Source organism: Rattus norvegicus, chromosome 2, assembly GCF_021556685.1.
Source record: "Rattus norvegicus strain SHRSP/BbbUtx chromosome 2, alternate assembly SHRSP_T2T, whole genome shotgun sequence".
Taxonomy (NCBI): domain Eukaryota; kingdom Metazoa; phylum Chordata; class Mammalia; order Rodentia; family Muridae; genus Rattus; species Rattus norvegicus.
The window spans coordinates 211,486,503-211,505,899 of NC_141535.1; the positions used below are offsets into that span (position 1 = coordinate 211,486,503).

The 19,397-nt window shown below is 42.6% G+C and overlaps 1 protein-coding gene across 12 annotated transcripts in view; it reads right to left on the reverse strand.

Moving 5' to 3' along the window:
• Tlcd4 (TLC domain containing 4) overlaps positions 1 to 19,397 on the reverse strand; it is a 79,188-nt gene that overhangs the window by 19,297 nt on the left and 40,494 nt on the right. For 7 of the 12 annotated variants that reach the window (XM_087629303.1, XM_087629313.1, XM_087629290.1 and 4 more), the window contains 5 exons: positions 15,503 to 15,597; positions 14,985 to 15,150; positions 11,189 to 11,278; positions 8,879 to 8,937; positions 6,706 to 6,800 (listed from right to left, as the gene is read on the reverse strand). In XM_087629303.1, the coding sequence (XP_087485429.1) occupies positions 6,706 to 6,800; positions 8,879 to 8,937; positions 11,189 to 11,278; positions 14,985 to 15,139 (399 nt within the window). In that variant the 5' untranslated portion in view covers positions 15,140 to 15,150; positions 15,503 to 15,597. 12 annotated transcript variants of the gene reach the window in all.

The window sequence follows — 19,397 nt, forward strand, 5'->3', positions numbered from 1 at the left end:
TGGTCCAGAACTCACAGAAGTGCCTGCCTCTGCCTCCTGTGTGCTATGCTGAGATTAAAGAACATGGACCCCACACCCAGCTGGACGAGGAATTTTAAAGGACAGATTTAGTACTACATATCTTAAAAGCTCCCAGAAAATTCAGCAAAGTATGTATGTGCACTATATAGACTGTAATAACATACCAATTACAGCCAATACTATGGAGGAAAAAGAAACTGGCCCAAGATCTTTTCATTCCCTAAATTACTACAGTGTCATTGACTTATTTCTGCTTATTTATTTACTTAATCATTGAGAAAGGGTCTTGCTATACTGTAGCATAGGCTGGCTCAAACTTGCTACTTTCCTGCCCCAACCACTTAGATGCTGGAATTAGAGGCATGCACTACCATGCCTGGCTGTTTTCTGAATTAGTTCCCCAGTAGAAACCACATTAAGATACACATCCTCATCTTGACAACACTGCCCTACACACACACACACAGACACACACACACACACACACACACACACACACACACCCCTCTCAGTTCAAAACACTCTAACATGAACGTTCACATCACTTATGGCTGCAATGTTTGCATCAACCCACAGTTAAGTCTCCTCTCTCTACTACTTCACAGTCCCCTTGACATTTGAGGGACATTTCAAAGCTAGGTGTCCAGTAACCACTCTGCTGTCCAGGCTCTCACATCTGGGGTCTTCAATTAATACAACTGAGACCTAATCTAATCCTGCCTCTCCAGTCAACTGGCTGCTCTCCTGAGTATCTCCTTCTGAATATTCAAGATTGGGGACTCTAGATAGGGGCTATGTTGGGTGTGCTCTGACTGGGCCAGTAAGAGTACTTTCTAATGAGACACAGTGCCTTTCCTGGCAGAGTCCAAATTTGAAAACAGCCTCCATTTTCAGACATGATATACTATTGATGGAATGTGGTCAACTACCACTGGGGCATCTCTCTCTTTCACGGGTTATTAAGTCTAAATGTGAATGCAAGCTCTATTCATTTAGGTTTGTCATCCTGGCATGTAGCTTTACTTTAAAAATATATGTTCAGCACAATAGTTCTTCTTCCTAATTTTTCCTAAGTAAGCTTTCTTTTCTTAATTTATTGTGATATAATACAGACGACACGGCAGTTTTAGAAGTGTAGAGTCAGCGACAATACACACAACCACAGCACTACATTCCCAGAACGTTTTGAAATGTCCCATGAAACAACGAGCCCTCCTCATCCCTTCTGCCCAGTTCTTGGCAACTTGGAATCTATTTCCTCTCTACGGACTTAAGAATTCTAGGCATCTCATGAGATGAGTCATATGATAAGCTTGCTTGAATGGGAAGGTGACGATGAAAATTTCCATCCACCAATACAAGGGGCAACAGAAGCTTGTCAATCAACTAACCACGTTTTCAGTGGTTCCCAAAGTGGCTATCTGGACAAGCGATAGCTTAACAACCCTTATGAATGCAGAAGACTCTCACCAGCCACCAATGCTTTCCCGAGACTAGAAGAAGCTGGAGTTAGGGAACCGCCCAAACTGCCACCACAAAGGAAGTTCCATTTTGTCAAAGTCAGCTTCAGGTGGTTCTTAAATGATCCTGCCGGCAGTGCTTTAGAGAACCTTAGCCACAGATATGCTAGTCTTCCTGGACTAGATGACCCTGGTAGGGAGGTACCTCCTACACCCATGGCAGCAGTGTGCCTCTATTCCTGGATGTTTAAGCAGCATTTTCTTCCTCCACAGGTGGCACTCCTGCTTTTCCCCTGTGCACAGCCTCTGTGAGGCAGAGTACCAGCATTATCCAAAATGGTATAACTGTCCACTTGTGGTCAGGGAGGGCAGACTAAGCTCGCTGCATGAACAGTGAGTGGCTACCAAGACTGACAGCTCCAGGCTCACCCAGCAGCTTCTATAGGAAAGAAAAGGTAAAGAGTGGCTTGAGGCAGATCTGAGTGTAAGACCAGCCTGGTCTATGTGGTGAGTTCCAGGATGGACAAACAGCTGAAAGGAAAGGAGAGGAGAGGAGAAGAAAGGAGAGGAAAGGAGGGGAGAGGAGGGGAGGGAAAGAAGCAGGCCTGAAAGCAAAGACTGTGGAGATCAAGAGCTGTGGAAGTGCTGAGAAGATGAGGGAGAGTGGAGAGGGTAGATGGAGAGAAGATGCTGCAAGTAGGGGCTGTTGGGAGAGCTCCACTCGCCACGTGGCCGCTATCTCCAGCTGCTGAGGAGCAATCCAAAACTAAACCATTAAGAGCTTGGCCCAGGGAGTGGCACCATTAGAATGTGTGGCCTGTAGGAGTAGGTGTAGCCTTGTTCGAGTTTGTCACTGTGGGCATTGGCTTTAAGAGCCTCACCATAGCTGCCTGGATGCCAGTATTCTGCTAGCAGCCTTCAGATGAAGATGTAGAACTCTCAGCTCCTCCTGCACCATGCCTGCCTGGATGCTGCCATGTTCCCACCTTGATAATAATGGACTGAACCTCTGAACCTATCCACCAGCCCCAATTAAGAGTTGCCTTGGTCACGGTGTCTGTTCATAGCAGTAAAACTCAAAGACGCCATGGAAACAAACACATGCCAATTTTCTGCAGATACACAGTAATTGTGCATGGGGGACCCAAAATTGATGTGGAAATCACTCTCCATTGCTTTCCCTTTACCTTACTACATGAGGGGGGTTCTCAAGAGGACCCAAGAGTGGGTGGTGTACACCTAGTCTTTCTCTGGGGACCTTCTAAGGCTGGATGGAATTAACAGGAGGGCTGCTGCAGACCCCAGGCATTCATGTGGTTCTGGGAATCCAAGCTCAGTCCTCAGATTCACATAGCAAGGTTTCTGACCACTGAGCCACCTACTCAGTTCCTAAACTTTTCCCCTAGGCTATCCCAATGGAGAGAAACGGGAGGACACAGTATTTATGTGTTGAATACAGTTAAATACACTATGAAAATCATTTTAGCTGGGCATGTGTCACACAGTCTTTAATCCCAGCACTTAGTAGGTAGAGGCAGGTGGATCTCTGAGAGCTCAAGGCCAGCCTGGCGTACACAGCACATTCCAGGAGAGTCAGGGTTACACAGGGAAACTCGGTCTCCAAAACAAATGTTTTTAAGCTAAGAATTTCCTAACTCCATTAACCATAAAAGGCTAGGGAGTGGTATTTATTTTATGGCACTGCTATGCAGATAAGATTTATGATGCATGCATGTGTGTGCAGGTGTCTGTGTCCACCCATGTGGCAGCTAGAGGTCTTCAGTCATGGTCCCCCCCTTATTTTTTTGAGTCCCCCATATGTCTTTCACTGGTCTGGAACATACCTCACTAGCTGACTAGAACACCGCCCTCCCGCCCTCCCAAGGGCATTGTAGCTGCCAAGTCCACGTCTTTTACACAAAGGTTGTTCACGCTCAGGTGCCAATGCTTACTGGCCACGAGCTCTCCAGCCCCTGGATACTTTTACTAAGGCTAAATACAGAGCCAATATCTTCCTAATCCTCAGAGCCTATCACAAAGTGCCAGTCCAGGGCGTGTGGCACAACAGTCTCTCACTTTCAATAGGACCTTCATACACAATTGCCTTAAAGTGTTTTTAAAAGGCAGGAACTGGCGTGAATCATTAAACAAAGGAAACCACACAGAACTTCTGACCCCTAAGATACCACATTCCAATCAATACTTCTAAATGAATTCATGAAGACCCATTAGAAACCAAAGTTTTGTCCTAAACTGTAGCAGACCAGTGTAATAAATAGATAATAAAACACTACATTGATGCAGAGCTGAGAACGGTGTGCCCGCAATGACCTTCATGTTTACAAGTAACTAATCAGACACAGGTACGAGCCAGGCAGGGAATCCTAAGTAAACAGGACACTAACCACACGGAGTCAAAAAAAAAAGGAAAGAAAGGAAGGGAAGGAAGGAAGGAAGAAAAAAAATCAGGACAGGAAGGGGAAGGTCCTTTAAACAAGGCATTAAGGGGCTGGAGGATTGGCTCAAAGCTTTACAGCACTGCTGCTCTTCCAGAAGACCCAGATTCAATTCCCAGACCCATGTGGTGGATCAACCATGTAACTCTAGTTCTGGGGAACCTAGTGCTCTCTCTGGCCTCTAAGCACATACGTGGCACAAAGCACCCGCACACATAAAATAAGTATTTTTAATGCATTAATCGTAAATCATTCCATGTCCCCACAGTAAGAGATAATGTCACTCTCCCCTTGCTGACCAGCATCCTTTCTCAGGGCTGAAACCTGAATGGCACTTTAAAAGGCCATTGCTTACCTCTCTGTACAGATTAAATATGTTCCCAAGATTTAATCTACTCTTGTAGGAAAAAAACTTTAATCTAGTGAATGCAGTAAGTAATAGAAAAAGTGCTCAAAACATTAATCCAAAAGCTAGGGAGGAAACTCAGTAAAATGTTTCCATCGAAGCAGGAGGAGCTAAAATCAATACCTAGCAACATATATACAAAAGCCAGGTCTGGTGGAGCCTAACTAACACCTCTGACCGCCACAGGCATAAACACGCATGCATGTACACACATATACACACAAACACACAGCAGGCTCAGACACACATACAAAGGCATTGCAAACCTAGGTGTAGGAGGCTGGAGAGATGGCTCAATGGTTAAGAACACTTGTTGTTCTTGCAGAGGATTTGGGTTCAATTCCCAGCACCCTCACGGTAGTTCACAAGTGCCTGCAACTCTTGTTCCAGGGCTCACCCCAAACACCAGGCACGCAAATGGTATGTATACATGCATACAAGTAAAACACTCATATGTATACATGCATGTGTGTTTAAAAATCATAAGTATAACCTGTAATATCTTAAATCCATATCCTGCTATTCAAACTTTCTTCACTAGAGTCTGTATTTAAAACTTGCCTCTACTCCTACTTTATTTAATTCCTATAACAAAATCACTTAAGAAAAAGAGCTTTAAACCGTTGCAGACATGAAGTCAAGTGCTTTGAAATGACAAAAGCAAGGCTACCCTGAGCCGGAGAATCTTTGAGGAAGCAGGTTAGTCCCCTCAGCAATGACAGGGATAACTTCTCATTGGACCAGCTCGAAGGACCAGATCAAGTGCTTTGAAATGACAAAAGCAAGGCTACCCTGAGCCGGAGAATCTTTGAGGAAGCAGGTTAGTCCCCTCAGCAATGACAGGGATAACTTCTCATTGGACCAGCTCGAAGGACCAGATCTGAGACAGTGATCTAAGGGACCACGCCCTGAGCAGGATGGCCTGTGCCGACCTCATGTCCTGGGCCAAGTCTGCCTCTAGTTAAAACTGGGGCTCATGTCAGTCATCTGAAGATGAACTCCGGACATCAATCATCTCCAGACTGATGAAATCTCCTTTCTCTGCTTTTCACCATCTTTTCCTTGGGTGTCATTAAATGCCTGATGAGGCCATAGGAGCTGAGATTTCTGCCCTAAAACTCGAGTTGCTATTCAATGCCAGCCCTTGGGAGGCACAGGCAGGCAGGATCAGCCTGGTCTTGATGGCAAGTTCCAGGATTTTGCTTTGCTATAAACAGACTAACTTCAGGTGAATTTAGTTCATATTAAAACATGAGAGGAATACATTAAAACAACAAGATGGCAGTGGGTCTTATTCATCAACTCACTAAGTAAGACAACCATTAATTTCTCCTTTAAATCAGCATGCACTTGATTTTTTAAAAGCAGGCATGAACGTCCAAAGGGAAGCTAGTATTCGTCTCATATAATTAAGAATTCAACTTGCCAATCTATGCACAGCCAGCCGTTTACCAAGCTTGTGATTCCAGAGGACAAAACAGAACAGCAGTTTATCTAAGCTTACAGATCCATGTAAGGGACCACAGCACACAGAAATCTATACACATCCAAGGCTGTTAAATCACAAATGTATCTGGAAAGACAAGTATTTACATCTGTGAGGTGAGGTCCTAGGGTTTTTTAAGTGGAAACTGAAGTAATTAGTGTCATTTGCCTGGCTTGGTTGATGAATACATAAAGACACACTGAATGAATTAGGAGTGGTGGCCCATGTTTGTCCTGTTTCCACCTGAGAGGTGAAGGCAGCGGAAGTCAAGAGCTGAGGAAGTATGGATTGGGGCACTGAGGGAGGGGGGAGACGATGTCAACACACAGTACACCCACACATGAAATTCTCAAAAACCAAAATACTGTAATTATAACTTCAGCCTCATTGCTGTACTGTGAATCATCATTACCATTACTTAAAAGACAAAGGTAAGAGCCCCAAAGCATTGGGGGAAATGCACAGGACCCTTAAAACTCAGCTTAACAAGATTGTAATGTAATGCATGGCTTTTCCTTTTAATATGTGTTTGGTGCAATTGTTACGAGGGGGAAATGGGTGGGGAGTGTTAGCTCAAGATTGCCTCAGCTAGCCTATGCTATGTGAGACCCCCATCTCAAATGAGCAAAACTAAACAAATTAGCATAGGTATTAGTAGAAAAACACATGTGAGTTCATTGTTTTAGTTATTGTAAGTTGACTTGAGAGTGATCCCTGCGTGCATTTGAATGTGGCCACTGTGAATTAAAACTTACAGAATGCCAGGTGCTAATCCCAGCATTCAGGAAGCAGAGGCAGGCTGATGTCTCTAAGTTTGAGGTCTAACTGGTCTCCAGCAGTGTCTGCTGGGTAGGCTATCATGAATCTGGTACTCACCAATACAAAGTAGTATGCAATTAGTCCTGCGCAATGGTGAATTATAAAAAATTTGTCTCCGATCACTTTCCAATTAAAAAGTATAATCAATAAATCTGCAAGAAAGAGAAATGAGATGTTACCTTGGAGAAAGAGCTGCTGCTTGGTTTCATAAGTGTATTTCCCTCTCTGTCTGTTAACTCTTGGCTGTCCATTCTGACACCACAGCTCTCTGTACATCTCTGACTCTCCTCACTCTCCTCACTCCTGTTTTCCAGCCTCATCCCCAACACTGTCGCTGCTCCAGAACGCCAAGCTAGGGCAAGTTTCCCATCTCAGAATGTGGGGCAGGGGTGGGGAGTGAAAGCCAACACCTGACAATACTAACAGCTAAATTTGACAATTCTAAAAGTGTTGACAAAGAACTTGTTTCCAGCGTTAAACAAGATGAAGAGATGATCAATCAAAAATAACTGAATGCAAGGTTTTGATTTTTAGCCTTCCATCAAGGCAAACAGGCAAGGTATCAATAAAAGGTATAATTATCGTGTCTTCTATAATATTTAAGACAGAGCTCACATGCTTAAACTAGCTTCCAATCTGCTATGGAGCCAAGGTTCACCTGTAACTCCTTAGCTTCCTTTTTCAATGCTGTGATTCAGGAATACAGTACCTGACCGCCCACGAGAGAGGGAGAGAATGTGTGTAGCCAAACATTAATGAAAACCAGCAAGACCACCAAGAACTATTACTATCCAAAAGTCTACAAAGAAGGGGAAGTAATCAATTACCTGGAATCACCTAGTACCTTTCTCTAAATCCATCCATTTCCCTATCTGCAGACTTGGTCACAGCTCTGACTACTCGGCAGCATGTTGATAGAAGCACTTGTTGGTGGGTTACTGCTCATCTGAGAGAATCTTAGTAAATTCATTTGGTACAGGATTCTGGAGCTGCAGAGGCCGAAGCTCTGTAGAGGGCTTGCACAGATTCCCAGAGCCCTGGTTTTGGTCCCTAGTACCACAGACAGCTGCCTGGTGACCATTTATAAGATTTTAAGTTAAGGCATCTAAACTTTCAAGGTTATCCTTGACTACATAGCCAGTTTGAGGCCAGCCTAGGCTACGGGCAACCAGTTTTAAAAACAAAATTAAAGAAACATAAAAAAGATTGCCTGAGGGTTACTATTCTGCAATGACAAGATCGTTAACCTACGTGGCACACTAGGAATTGTGTCATCTTGTCAACGACACCGTGTCTGCTCAAATGACCAAATCCTTCCCTAGGATGTTGACAGATTTTACATTGGTCACCAAGTCCAGTCTATTTTTCCCTATTATCCCTTCCTCTTAAATAAGAGTTACTTATTTCAATATAATTGTTTTTGTCACGATTCACACCTTCATGACATAAACTTTCTATCAATTCAGCCTGGCTCATGGCTGTTGTGCTATACTCTATTTGTTTGTGTTTTCTTTCACTGACTTAGTAAGTTTAGAATTATAAAACAGGCTTCTTACATAAGGGTCCAAATTGTAACCGATTATCTTTATCATTAGATTAAGAAAAACCAAAACATTTCTAACTGCAGTTAACATGGCATATTCTCTATTTCCCTTGTCCTCACTGTAAAATATGCTGACCCAAAGACCCTATCCAGCAAGAAAGGGAACAGAGCAGAGGGGAATTCGTAATTGATCATGTCTAGACACCATAGATGTGAAACCTTTATCCAAACAATTAAAGCCCATGACTACTGGCACAGACTTCAAGGGCTATGGCGCAGGCTGCCCTGTCATTGGCTTTATAGCAATTATACCAACAGGCTCTTTAGAAAGGACAGAGACCACTGTTTTGCTTTTTTTTGGGGGGGGGGTGTTAAGGCCTCATTTATTTGAGGTTCTCAGTCTGCAAATATGTCCTTCCTTAAGATCTAGAAAGCTCTGCCATCATCCACCACTTTATTTTCCCTACACAGACCTTTAAAGCTATTTTTCTTTTTTCTTTTTTTTTTTTTCCGGAGCTGAGGATCGAACCCAGGGCCTTGAGCTTGCTAGGCAAGCGCTCTACCACTGAGCTAAATCCCCAACCCTAAAGCTATTTTTCAAATAAGCCAAAAACAAACAATATATTCTGTGCATTGTCCCATGAGTAGTTTAGAAAGTAATAAGCAATGAACAATGTTACCACGTACCAGAAATGAGGTAGCCTGAAGCAGTCGAAATATTTATTTTCACAAGTGATGGATCACCCCTGTACATATGTAAAACAAAACAAAACAACCCCACGTTATCCTCCTAAACATATGGACTGTTTTCTTTTTTCATCCAGCTTATTGAGACAAGGCTTCATTCGATCTAGGCTGGCCTCAAACTTGCTAGGGCCACCTTGAACTTGAATTCCTGCTATCTTGAGTTCACTCCCCTGCTAAAATCACAGGATGCACCAGTGTGTGCACAGGATGAAATGCTTGATCAGAAGGTTGTTGCCCATACTTCCCATGATGTCTACTCTAAGCCCAAGCCAGCTTCCAGGATCTTCCAAAGGACTAATCATCGATTCTTGGCACTTAAGCTAGGCTTCTAAGAACCCATCTAAGAAACCCCAGTTCATACTGGGGTTTGCAGTCAAAAACTAACCACCTAAGGATGGCCGAGAGCATACCGTGTGTTTTCTGGAGTGCTTATAACTCCTCCCAGAGGCATCGCATCCGTGGGTGATAACACAGGGTTTCTGCTTTAAACCAGGAAGCAGTATGTAACCAGCTGATGCCCCGCTGGCCAACGTGGGGAGGCTCACTATCGATTCTGGACTCTGCTGTAACCCATCTGAGCACAGTGCTAGCCAGGACAGTACTTCTGACTGCACAAACAACCATAATTTTTATGCACATACATAAACACACATGATTTTTAAAATGTACAAAACTGTAATTTTACGAAAAGACTTAATGTCTTCATACCATTTGTTCACATGAGGACTGAAATGGAATTGTAGATGCTGGTCTTTTTAAATGTCTTCATTAGTTAGAAGAAGGGACTCAATTAAATGAAGAAATCATCTCTCTTCCCTCTGATTCTGAGGCAACACTGTCTTATCAATATTACTCTACTGAGGATTGGAGGGTTTTATTACCCAGGAATATAGTCAGAACCAGACAATCTGACCCCGGTGTTGTGACTGGGGTCACAAATCCATATCAGTACAATGTATTTCTTTTCAATTTTTCTATTCATTTTTATTATTATTAGTGTATTATGCTGTGCATACACATGTATGACATGTGTGAGTGCAGACGCACACATGCTACTGTGTGTGTAAAGGTCAGAAGACAACTTTAGGAGTCTGATCTTTCACTCCACTTTTATATAGGTTAAACCCAGGTGTCCAAGCCTAGGCAGGATGTAACCTGCTAAGTGCCTCGCTTGCCTAGGATGGGATGGATCTCTCACTGTCCTTTGTGTGGTTCGTAACTTGTATTGCTTTGAAATTAACACAAGATGAAACTGGTCATAGCAGAGAAAATGCAAAAGAAAAGTCACATTTTCTTCATACATTTCGAGCTATAAATGCAAACCAGGAAAATTTATAAACCTGGAATAAATCACAGAATAAAAAAATGCAAAATTTATAATTTACTTTAGGTTAAAGTTATCAAGGCAAAACTTGACAAAGGAAAGACATCTTTTTTTTTTTTTAAATAAAACTCATTTCTCAAAGGACTGGTTCTGTTTACAATCATGTTAAGAAAATAACCGTGGGAGAAATTAAAGCTCTGATTTGTTTAGATGGAGAATACAGACTCTGGTCAAGGTATGAAATAGGCTAGAATTGCGTCACTTTCAAAAACATCTTCCTAATAAAAATGAGAATGTATCAGCTGGCAAATCTTGCCGGGATAGTTTCACACTTATGGCAGGGATGGTATCCTTGTAGTCAGTTGTTGTCGTAGTGCTGGTCAAAGCACCTGGTTAAACTGTCCCAACTCCCACACAGCTAGAGTCACGTCCCAGTCTCACTCGCTACCCACCAACTGAGCCTTCCTCAGTAACCTGTGTTCAGAAAGATGCATCTTCGTGGTTACCTTAGATTGTTACATATACTAAACCATCAAATATTTACAAGTGTTGGGTTTATTCCTTTAGCATGGCCATCTGTAAGAGCCATTTCAATTCTCTGCTGGCAAGCAATGGGTCACACGCCATTCTGAAGACAAATCTTACGCGGTGACTGTCCAGCTCGAGGAAGACACTGTTGTGCTTACATTCTCCTGCGTGAGTCAGCACTTGCAGTATGAAAGAGAACTGGCCCTCAACATGAGTGTCCAAATCTGAGACCACTTTAGTGCAACTGGCTGAAGTAGGACTGAATATAAGCACTTTAATAAGGCATGCATCAGGGATAATCGATACGCTTTGTTTTAAAGGAAGGTAAATGAGGCTTTTACTAATAGTTAGTAGCAAAGCCTGCATCAACTCAAGAGCCTGGGGAGGAAACAGCTTACCAGAGTGGATCAGCTATAGTAGCTTCATCGAAGAAGAAGAGGTATAAACCAAAAATCCCAACCAGCATAGAGTGGCACGTGGACACTACCCTGAAACGAAAGCAGGCACACACAAAGGTCTCAGTACACGAAGGTCTCAGTCCTTGTAATGAACAACTTGTTCCTTTACAGAATTCTCCATCCTGAAAGGGTCGCACCTCTAAGTGCTGAATGTTAAACAGGAAAGGTTGAAATGGAGGAGTACAGCACATCTGGGACTGACTAATACTGTCGTTCAGAGAGAGGCTCGGCTCGGCAGCAGAGCCCTTGCCTTGCATGCAGAAGGCTCTAGGTTCCATCCCCAGCACCAAAAGTAATTAGGGGCCACGTGGTGGTGGACACCTTTAATCCCAGCCATCGGAAAGCAGAGGAGTTAAGACCAGTCTGCTCTCCCTAGCAAGTTCTACACCAGCCAGAGTTATGTGACTCAAGAAATCAAGTAATGATGACAATGACAATGGTAATAAAGTCATTTAGAAACCAGAGGGCCACAGTCTTACTTTCATATGAACAAGTTCTATAATCCTGGGTGAGTCATTTCTCTGACACAGTAAGGCCACAGCCCTGCACCCTTCAAGTTCCATCAGCAGCAGTGTGGCTGCAGGATGAGTTTCCACGTCTACTGTCCTTAAATGGCTCCTTCTTATGCCCCTCACTGCTAGTACTGCCATACAAGTGCTTCACAACTGAGGTACACGTCAGGTCCATCTCTGACTTCCCAAGCAACCTGAATGGTCTGTGACCTGAAGATGCACTGTCTAAGAGATTCGGTTACCAGTGTCACGTGTATCGGCACACTTGTGACTCTGAGGAGCAATAGCAGAGAGATGCTCACGGAACCCCTTCATCATAATTAGGTAAACACTTCCAAATAGAAAAGTTGAGAACCAATGATCTGCTGATTTATTTAGTTGTTTAGTGTTCATTACTTTTTTCGAAATAGGGGATTGCTACATTCCTCAAACTGGGCTTGAACTTGTGGGGCTCACAGGATCTGCTCAAGAATCTGAAGCATCAGTACCTGGCATTAGGAGACCCTCCCCCACACCCCAGACTGGTGCTTCACCTCCCAGGGCTTGAAGTGCAGAACAGCCACCAGGTTCGGCTTTATGGGTTGCTACAGACTCAACCCAGGGCTTTATTCATACCAGAGAAACACCCCAAACTACACACAAACAGAGCTCCACCCCCAGCAACTCTTTTTAGTAAATACTGAAGTGAAAGAGTTCACAAGATCCAGGTTCTTTTCTTTTGTAGCAGAAAATACGTTTTGGATGGAAATCCATCATTTAGGCCTATCTAGTCCATGATGAAATGGCCTGCAACCTGACCACACAAGACACTGCAATCATCCACGTACAATGAGGCTGTTTTCTTAAGCCAGCTTCAAAGGTTTCACATCTTCATTTAGAATTTATAAGTATTGAAGCCTTTTTTCATTAAAATGAAAGATGCAGGAATAAACTAGAAACTACTGATGGGAGATAAATGTCTATGATATGGCCACCCCCCCCACCCCTAGTTTCTAACAGCAAAGGAAGTTCACCAACCAACATTACATTTTATATTAGAAACAGTCACTGATCCTTGAGTGTACTTGATCAGCTAGATCTCTTAAGCAGATAAACCACGTTATCCCAAACTGTATTTTACACTCACATAGGGAATCATGAGTTTGGCCAGTGACAAAGGAATTGTTGTAAATCAGGGCAGCACTTGGAAGTGCAATTAATCCAACTGGTCTAGTCTACAAGCTTGGTACTTTCAAGTCAAGCACACTTGCAAGTCAAGAAGAGCAGGATAGACATGGTATGAAGTCAAACACTGCATGTATTTACATTTGTCTTTTTTTTATAAGAGACTTATTTATTTTATTTATATGAGTACACTGTAGTTAGCTGTGTTCAGACACACCAGAAAGAGAACAGCAGGTCCCATTACAGATGGTTGTGAGCCACCATGTGGTTGCTGGGAATTGAAGTCAGGACCTCTGGAAGAACAGTTGGTACTCTTAACCACTGAGCCATCTCTCCAGCCCTATTTTTGTCTTTTTCCAGACAGGGTTTCTCTGTGTAGGCCTGACTGTCCTGGAATAGTAGATCAGGTTAGCCTGGAACTCACACAGATCTGCCTACCTCTGCCAAGTGCTGGACTTAAAAGACTCAAACACTTCAACTAGATCACCACACAGAGGGCTTCCAACAGTTATTCAAAATCCTACAAGAGGGAAACATGACCTCTCCTAAAGTCCTGACAGGTGATTAGAATCATATGTTAGAAAAGTCTCATTGTCAGCCCCGACTCTATCTACATCAGGAGGACCTGAGCTCAGTCCCCAGGACAACAGTGACAACAACAGTGAGAGATGGCTATACTTGAACAAGCTGCTGTTCAAGCAAATATGCAAATCCTATAGTAGCAGCTAAAAAGAAACACTAAGTGGAAAAAGTTGAATTTTGTTTGGAGCACATTTCGAGGCTGGAAGCAGAGTTTTAAGGCATAAAAACAGTCGAACTTTCCTTTGTCCTCTTTCTCTCTAAGTTCCAAGTATATAAGCTCAAGCAGGAAGCAGGAGAGAGAGAGAGAGAGAGAGAGAGAGAGAGAGAGAGAGAGAGACGAGGAAACCCCACTAGAACAGTTAAAGGAATCTCATACGAGGCCAGATTCCCACTTCAAGGCAGAACTCAGTCTCACGCCTTATAATTTCTTGTGGCACAGAACAGAGACGAGGCTGAGGGAAAGAGTTTCCAATTTCATTTCCATCTCTGCCTCCGTCTCCCCGAGTCCTCCACAGTCTTGGGGAGCTTGCAGCTACCCAAGATTCGAAAGCTTTTACAGATTCTAACCACATTGAAAAGGAAACAAAAAAAAGAACTCAGAAAAGTCCCTCTCTTCCACTCGTATTTCCCACCATTCTGTCTTCAAATGTTTGTAAAAATAATGATGTATGAGCTGGAAAGGTAGCTCAGTGGTGAGCAGTGGTTAATTAAGTTCCGACTCCCAGCATTCACCTGCAGGCTCACAGCTATCTGTAACTCAAGGGATCCCACACCCATTTCTGTCCTGCCAGCCCAGCACACAGAGCACAGACACGTGTGCAAGCCAAATATCCACATTACACAAAGTAAATATGTTTGTTGTTGTGAATTTTTCAGAAAGAAAAACAGAACTTCCAATAGTCAAGCTAAAGTCTACTCGATTTTCTCAAACCTAACTGGAAAGTGTATGTGTGTGTGTATGTATATGTATGTATATATGTATGTATATATATATATATGTGTGTGTGTGTGTGAATATATTTGTATATGTATATATTTGTATGTGATACACACACACACACACACACACACACACACACACACACACACACACACAGGTCCCTAACACTCTTATTTCATGTGTGTGGATGTTGTGCTCATGTGTGCCTAGTACCCATGGAGGCCAGATGAAGGCATCAGATCCCTTGGGACTGGAGTTAGGAGGCAGTACACTTGATGTGGGCGCTAGGAACTGAACCCAGATCTTCTGAAAGAGCAGCCACCACTCTTAACCAGAGTCACCTCTCCAGCCATGCCCAGTCCCTCCCTAACATCTTCCGATGTAAAAATCCTTAAGACTTTTCTTATGTGATCTCATCTTTCTTCTATTCCTAAAACCAAACAAAACCTTTGACCTCGAAATTTTTAGGAGCCTAAATGACTTCTTTTCATCCCATGAGACTATTTTCAGTCAATTTATCACATTTTCGTTGATTTACCTCGAGTTCCATTCGATCTTCTTCTCGGTGCTGAGACTGTTATAGCCCAGAGAGACTCTTGCTGAAAACCAGCAACTTATGAAATGGAAAAGAAGCTGAAAAGTGACAAAGCTGCAGCAGACGGTGCCGATGACCACGTTAGTGTTGGCCTCCATCGTCCTTCAACCTGGGAGAAAAAGGACAGCTCTAAGTCGCCCTCACACAACCAGCCTACAGCCCTTCTGAAATTTCAACAAGTATACAGCTATGCCACTAAGTTTAATAAAAGTATAATATAATAAATGTTCTGATCTAAGGATGTTTCTGCATTTACTGGTGTCATATCACACACTTTAATGTTTTTTAAATACCTAAAAGGTACCCTGTTTTACCTCACAGATCTCCATATCATAAAAAACATTGTAACCTCATGATTCAAACTTACCTTAGAAGGAAATTTCAATTGCTACAATTTCAATTATTACAATTGAAATTACTCTTTTAACAGGATTGTTTTAATAATTATATAGGCAAATCACCTGTTTCTTTTTGACTCAGTTTTCTCATCTATAAATTGAAAGAGTTGGTCGGATAATTTCTAAGAATCATTTAAGCCAAAGTCATAGACCATTGCCTGCAATAACAAACAAAAAATAAATTACAAAGTTAAAAACTGATTATATTGTGAGACACAACATTGAAGACAGAGGTTAAATTTTAAATAATTTAAAAGAACCACTCCAACTGCAAAACAGCTCAGCAGATAATAGCCCTTGTGACCCTACAAGGAACTAGAATTTAGCTCCCAGCACCCAGCGCCCACAGCTCGTAACTTGCAACCTTGTGTAATTTCAGGCCCGTGGTATCCAATACTGTCTTCTGGCCTCTATGGGTACTGCACTCATGTCTACACAATTAACTATTAAATAAATCTGCAGGGCAGTGGTAGCTCATGCCTTTAACCCAGCAACTGAGAGGCAGAGAAATAAATAAATAAATAAATCTTTTAAAAAAACAAAAACAAAAATAAACACACCATTGTAACTGTAAGTTAATGTTAATATTTTTTCTTGGACCAAAAAAAAAAAACCTCTACTCGATTTTCTCAAACCTAACTGGAAAGTGTATGTGTGTGTGTATGTATATGTATGTATATATGTATATATATATGTGAATATATTTGTATATGTATATATTTGTATGTGATACACACACACACACACACAGGTCCCTAACACTCTTATTTCATTTATTTATATCGTTTTTAAAACAACTGTTTTATTTAAAATAAAATAAAGGCACTTTAGAACAGTTAGTGGAAAGAACAGTAGTATCCACCCACATACATGTATACACACTTGAAGTATGTTTTCCATATTATTTGGCTGAACTTTGTCTTTGATAGCAGCAGCTGGGAAGCAGATCTCAACGATTTGAGGCTAACCTGGTCTACAAAGTGAGCTCCAGGTTAGCCAGAGCTACCCAGTGAAACCTGTCTCAAAAATCTTAAGGCCAAAAAACAAAACAAAACAAAAACCTAAGACATTTGCTCATATCCAGCAGGCCAGCCTTTCTCTCTGACCAGCCAGTCCTTGGAGGGGAGGAAAATGAATCAAATGAATCAATGCATGTTTTCAAGCTCCTAATTTGAAGAAATGAAGTCACCTGCTGAAGCCACCTCACCAGAGACAAAAACAAGTCATTGCCTGAGCCGCAGCATCCAACCCACTTCATCCCCTGCCAACCAGGACCATAATTTGAATCAATCTCCCACAGACTCCTCCTGACAAGACTTGTGTGTCCATAATGAATCCTCTTCTCCATCCCCGTCCAGTGCCCCTCGATGTATGCTTAGTAAAATTATTGATACTGTCATTCTTCTCTGCACCACTCCACTAACTTTATGGCTTATTACTTTTTATATTTATTTTAGTTCAATCTGTGCACTGGACATTAAAAATTAGTTTGTGGTCTTTTAGTCTAGGTTTGCAATTAATCAAATAGTACATGAAAGCAAGCTTCGTGCATCAACTCAATGTGTTACAACGTACTGTGTGCAACCTTTTCTAGAGGTCAGACAGATGCAAACCTGGAGGCCCCAGGTACAGCTAACTAGAGAAATGGTGGAATCAGTCGCCAGAAGACACAGAGAGTATGCACTCCACGGAGAGGATGCTTTGGCGGAAGGCTTTGCATGCTCGCCACCGGCCCTGCTGGAGCATGGGCTGCTGGTGCCTCTGTTAAAATTCAATGTATGCATGGGCATTTCTTGACTGCTTCCTAAAAGTTGTCATAAAACTCATTGTGCATTCCCAGGTTTGTGACTCATAAACTAATATCCTAAAGAAAGCATTCACCATTAAGAAAGCTTTTATTCCCAGCTGCTGTTCTAGAAAGACAGAGACAAGGACAGGTAGATTGCTGTAAACACACACACACGCACGCACGCACACACGCACGCACGCACGCACGCACGCACGCACGCACGCACGCACACACGCACACACGCACACACGCACGCACACATGCACAGGGCCAGCCTGGTCTACAGGGAAAAAAAATGTCTAAAAAACAAAAAGAAGGAAGAAAAGCAAAGAAAAAAAAAAGGAATAAAGAAAGACAATATGGGCCCAGAAGGTAGCTGACTGAGTGGAAGGTACTTGTCACAAGCAGAGCTCCAATCCACGTGTGGATTGAGAACATCAATTCCTGCAAATTGTCTTCTGACCTCCACATGTATGCTTAACACATATGCAAGGACACACATACAATCACACACACACACACACACACACACACACACACACACACACACATGTACATATCATGCGTACATACACACATAAATTAAATAAATATAGATTTTTAAAAATTAAAAAATGCATTTCTTCCCCCCTCCCCCAGGTCCTAGATTTTGTGAATTAATCATTATGGTGGACAAATACCTTATATAGTTTTTTTAAAAGATTCTTACTTTACATGTATTAATTATTGTTGTGCCTGCGCATATGAATGTATGTACACCCGGTGCATGCCTGGCATGGACAGAGGCCAGAAGAGGGCGTCGGGTTCACTGGAACTAGAGTTATGGATGGTGTGAGTCAGCACATGGGTGCTTTGAGTAGAACCCGGATCCTCTGAAAGGAGAGTAAGCGCTTTTAACTGCTGAGTCACCCTCCCCAACCCCCAATATTTTATACAGATTTATTTTCTGTTTTCTTGGGGTATATGATGACAGTATTTCTCTGCAGAGGATGGGGTTCCATTTATAACTAAACAAAGAGTACCATATATTACGATTTGGCTTCTATTAAAGGCTCTGCAGACAGAAGCTAATTAAATTGTTCTATCTCAGATCTGCTTCTTAGTAAGCAGCTGCGTGCTTAATCAGTCATGTCAAATCAAGGACTCATCTAGAGATTTTTTTTTTTAAATGTCCCACAGAAAGCTAAGGCCTCTTGGTAGCAGCAGTTGCCCCTGTCTGTTCACTTCTGATGCCAATCAGAGGATGGAACGGTAACAATGGACAGAGAAAATGACGCCTAATATTAGCCTAGAAAAAGGGTCGTTGCGGACTTGGCAATCACTAAGCATTGGAAACCACAGCGAGAGTGGAGAAGCATTAAGCCTCATTCATGTACCTCTACATGTGGCCAGCAGCTGGCAGGAGGCAAGGAAGCTGTCCTAGTGGGAGCTGTCCTAGTGGGAGCTGTCCTAGTGGGAGCTGTCCTAGAGAAGAGCAGCTGAAACAGACAGGGAAGGTGTACACACCTGTTGAGAAATTAAGTCTACCATATAGTTAGCTGTCTTGATTCACAAGAATTGTAGACACTAAGAAAACTTCCATGATCTTAGGTCACCTTAGCTTACCTCTCTCCCCTCACTAGGAGAGCCCTCCCCCTGCAGGAGAACACTCATGAGAGTGGCATGGGCCCTGAAATAGCAAAGGGTCATTCACAACTTCACTTCAGAGAACAATACAGCCAACCTCTGCCACCTGTCAGCTGTATCCCAGGCTTTGGGCTTGTGTCTGGAGTGCTAACGGGAGGAGACCTGTGAGCCAGGAGGGAGGCAAGGATATGTATTTAAAATCCTAAAGTTCGGGGTGCACCCGGATGCTCCTTTCTCACTAGGAAATAGTACCCAGCAGACATACACGGTGAGTGGTATTCAGTGACTTGAATAAAAGAGTGTAAGGAAAGAAGACATCCTCTTTGGGGCGAAAGGGGCACACAGGAGTGCAGAGGCCAGAACACAACCTTGGATGTCATTCCTCAGGAGCTGTCTTGCCTGTATTCTTTTTGAGATATAATGTCTCTTTGGCCAGGACCTAGCTCAAATAAGCTACACTACCTAGTCAGTGAGCCTGTCTCTTGCCTTCCTAGAACTGGCATTTTTTTCTTTAAACAAGGATTCTGAGAATCAAACTTAGGT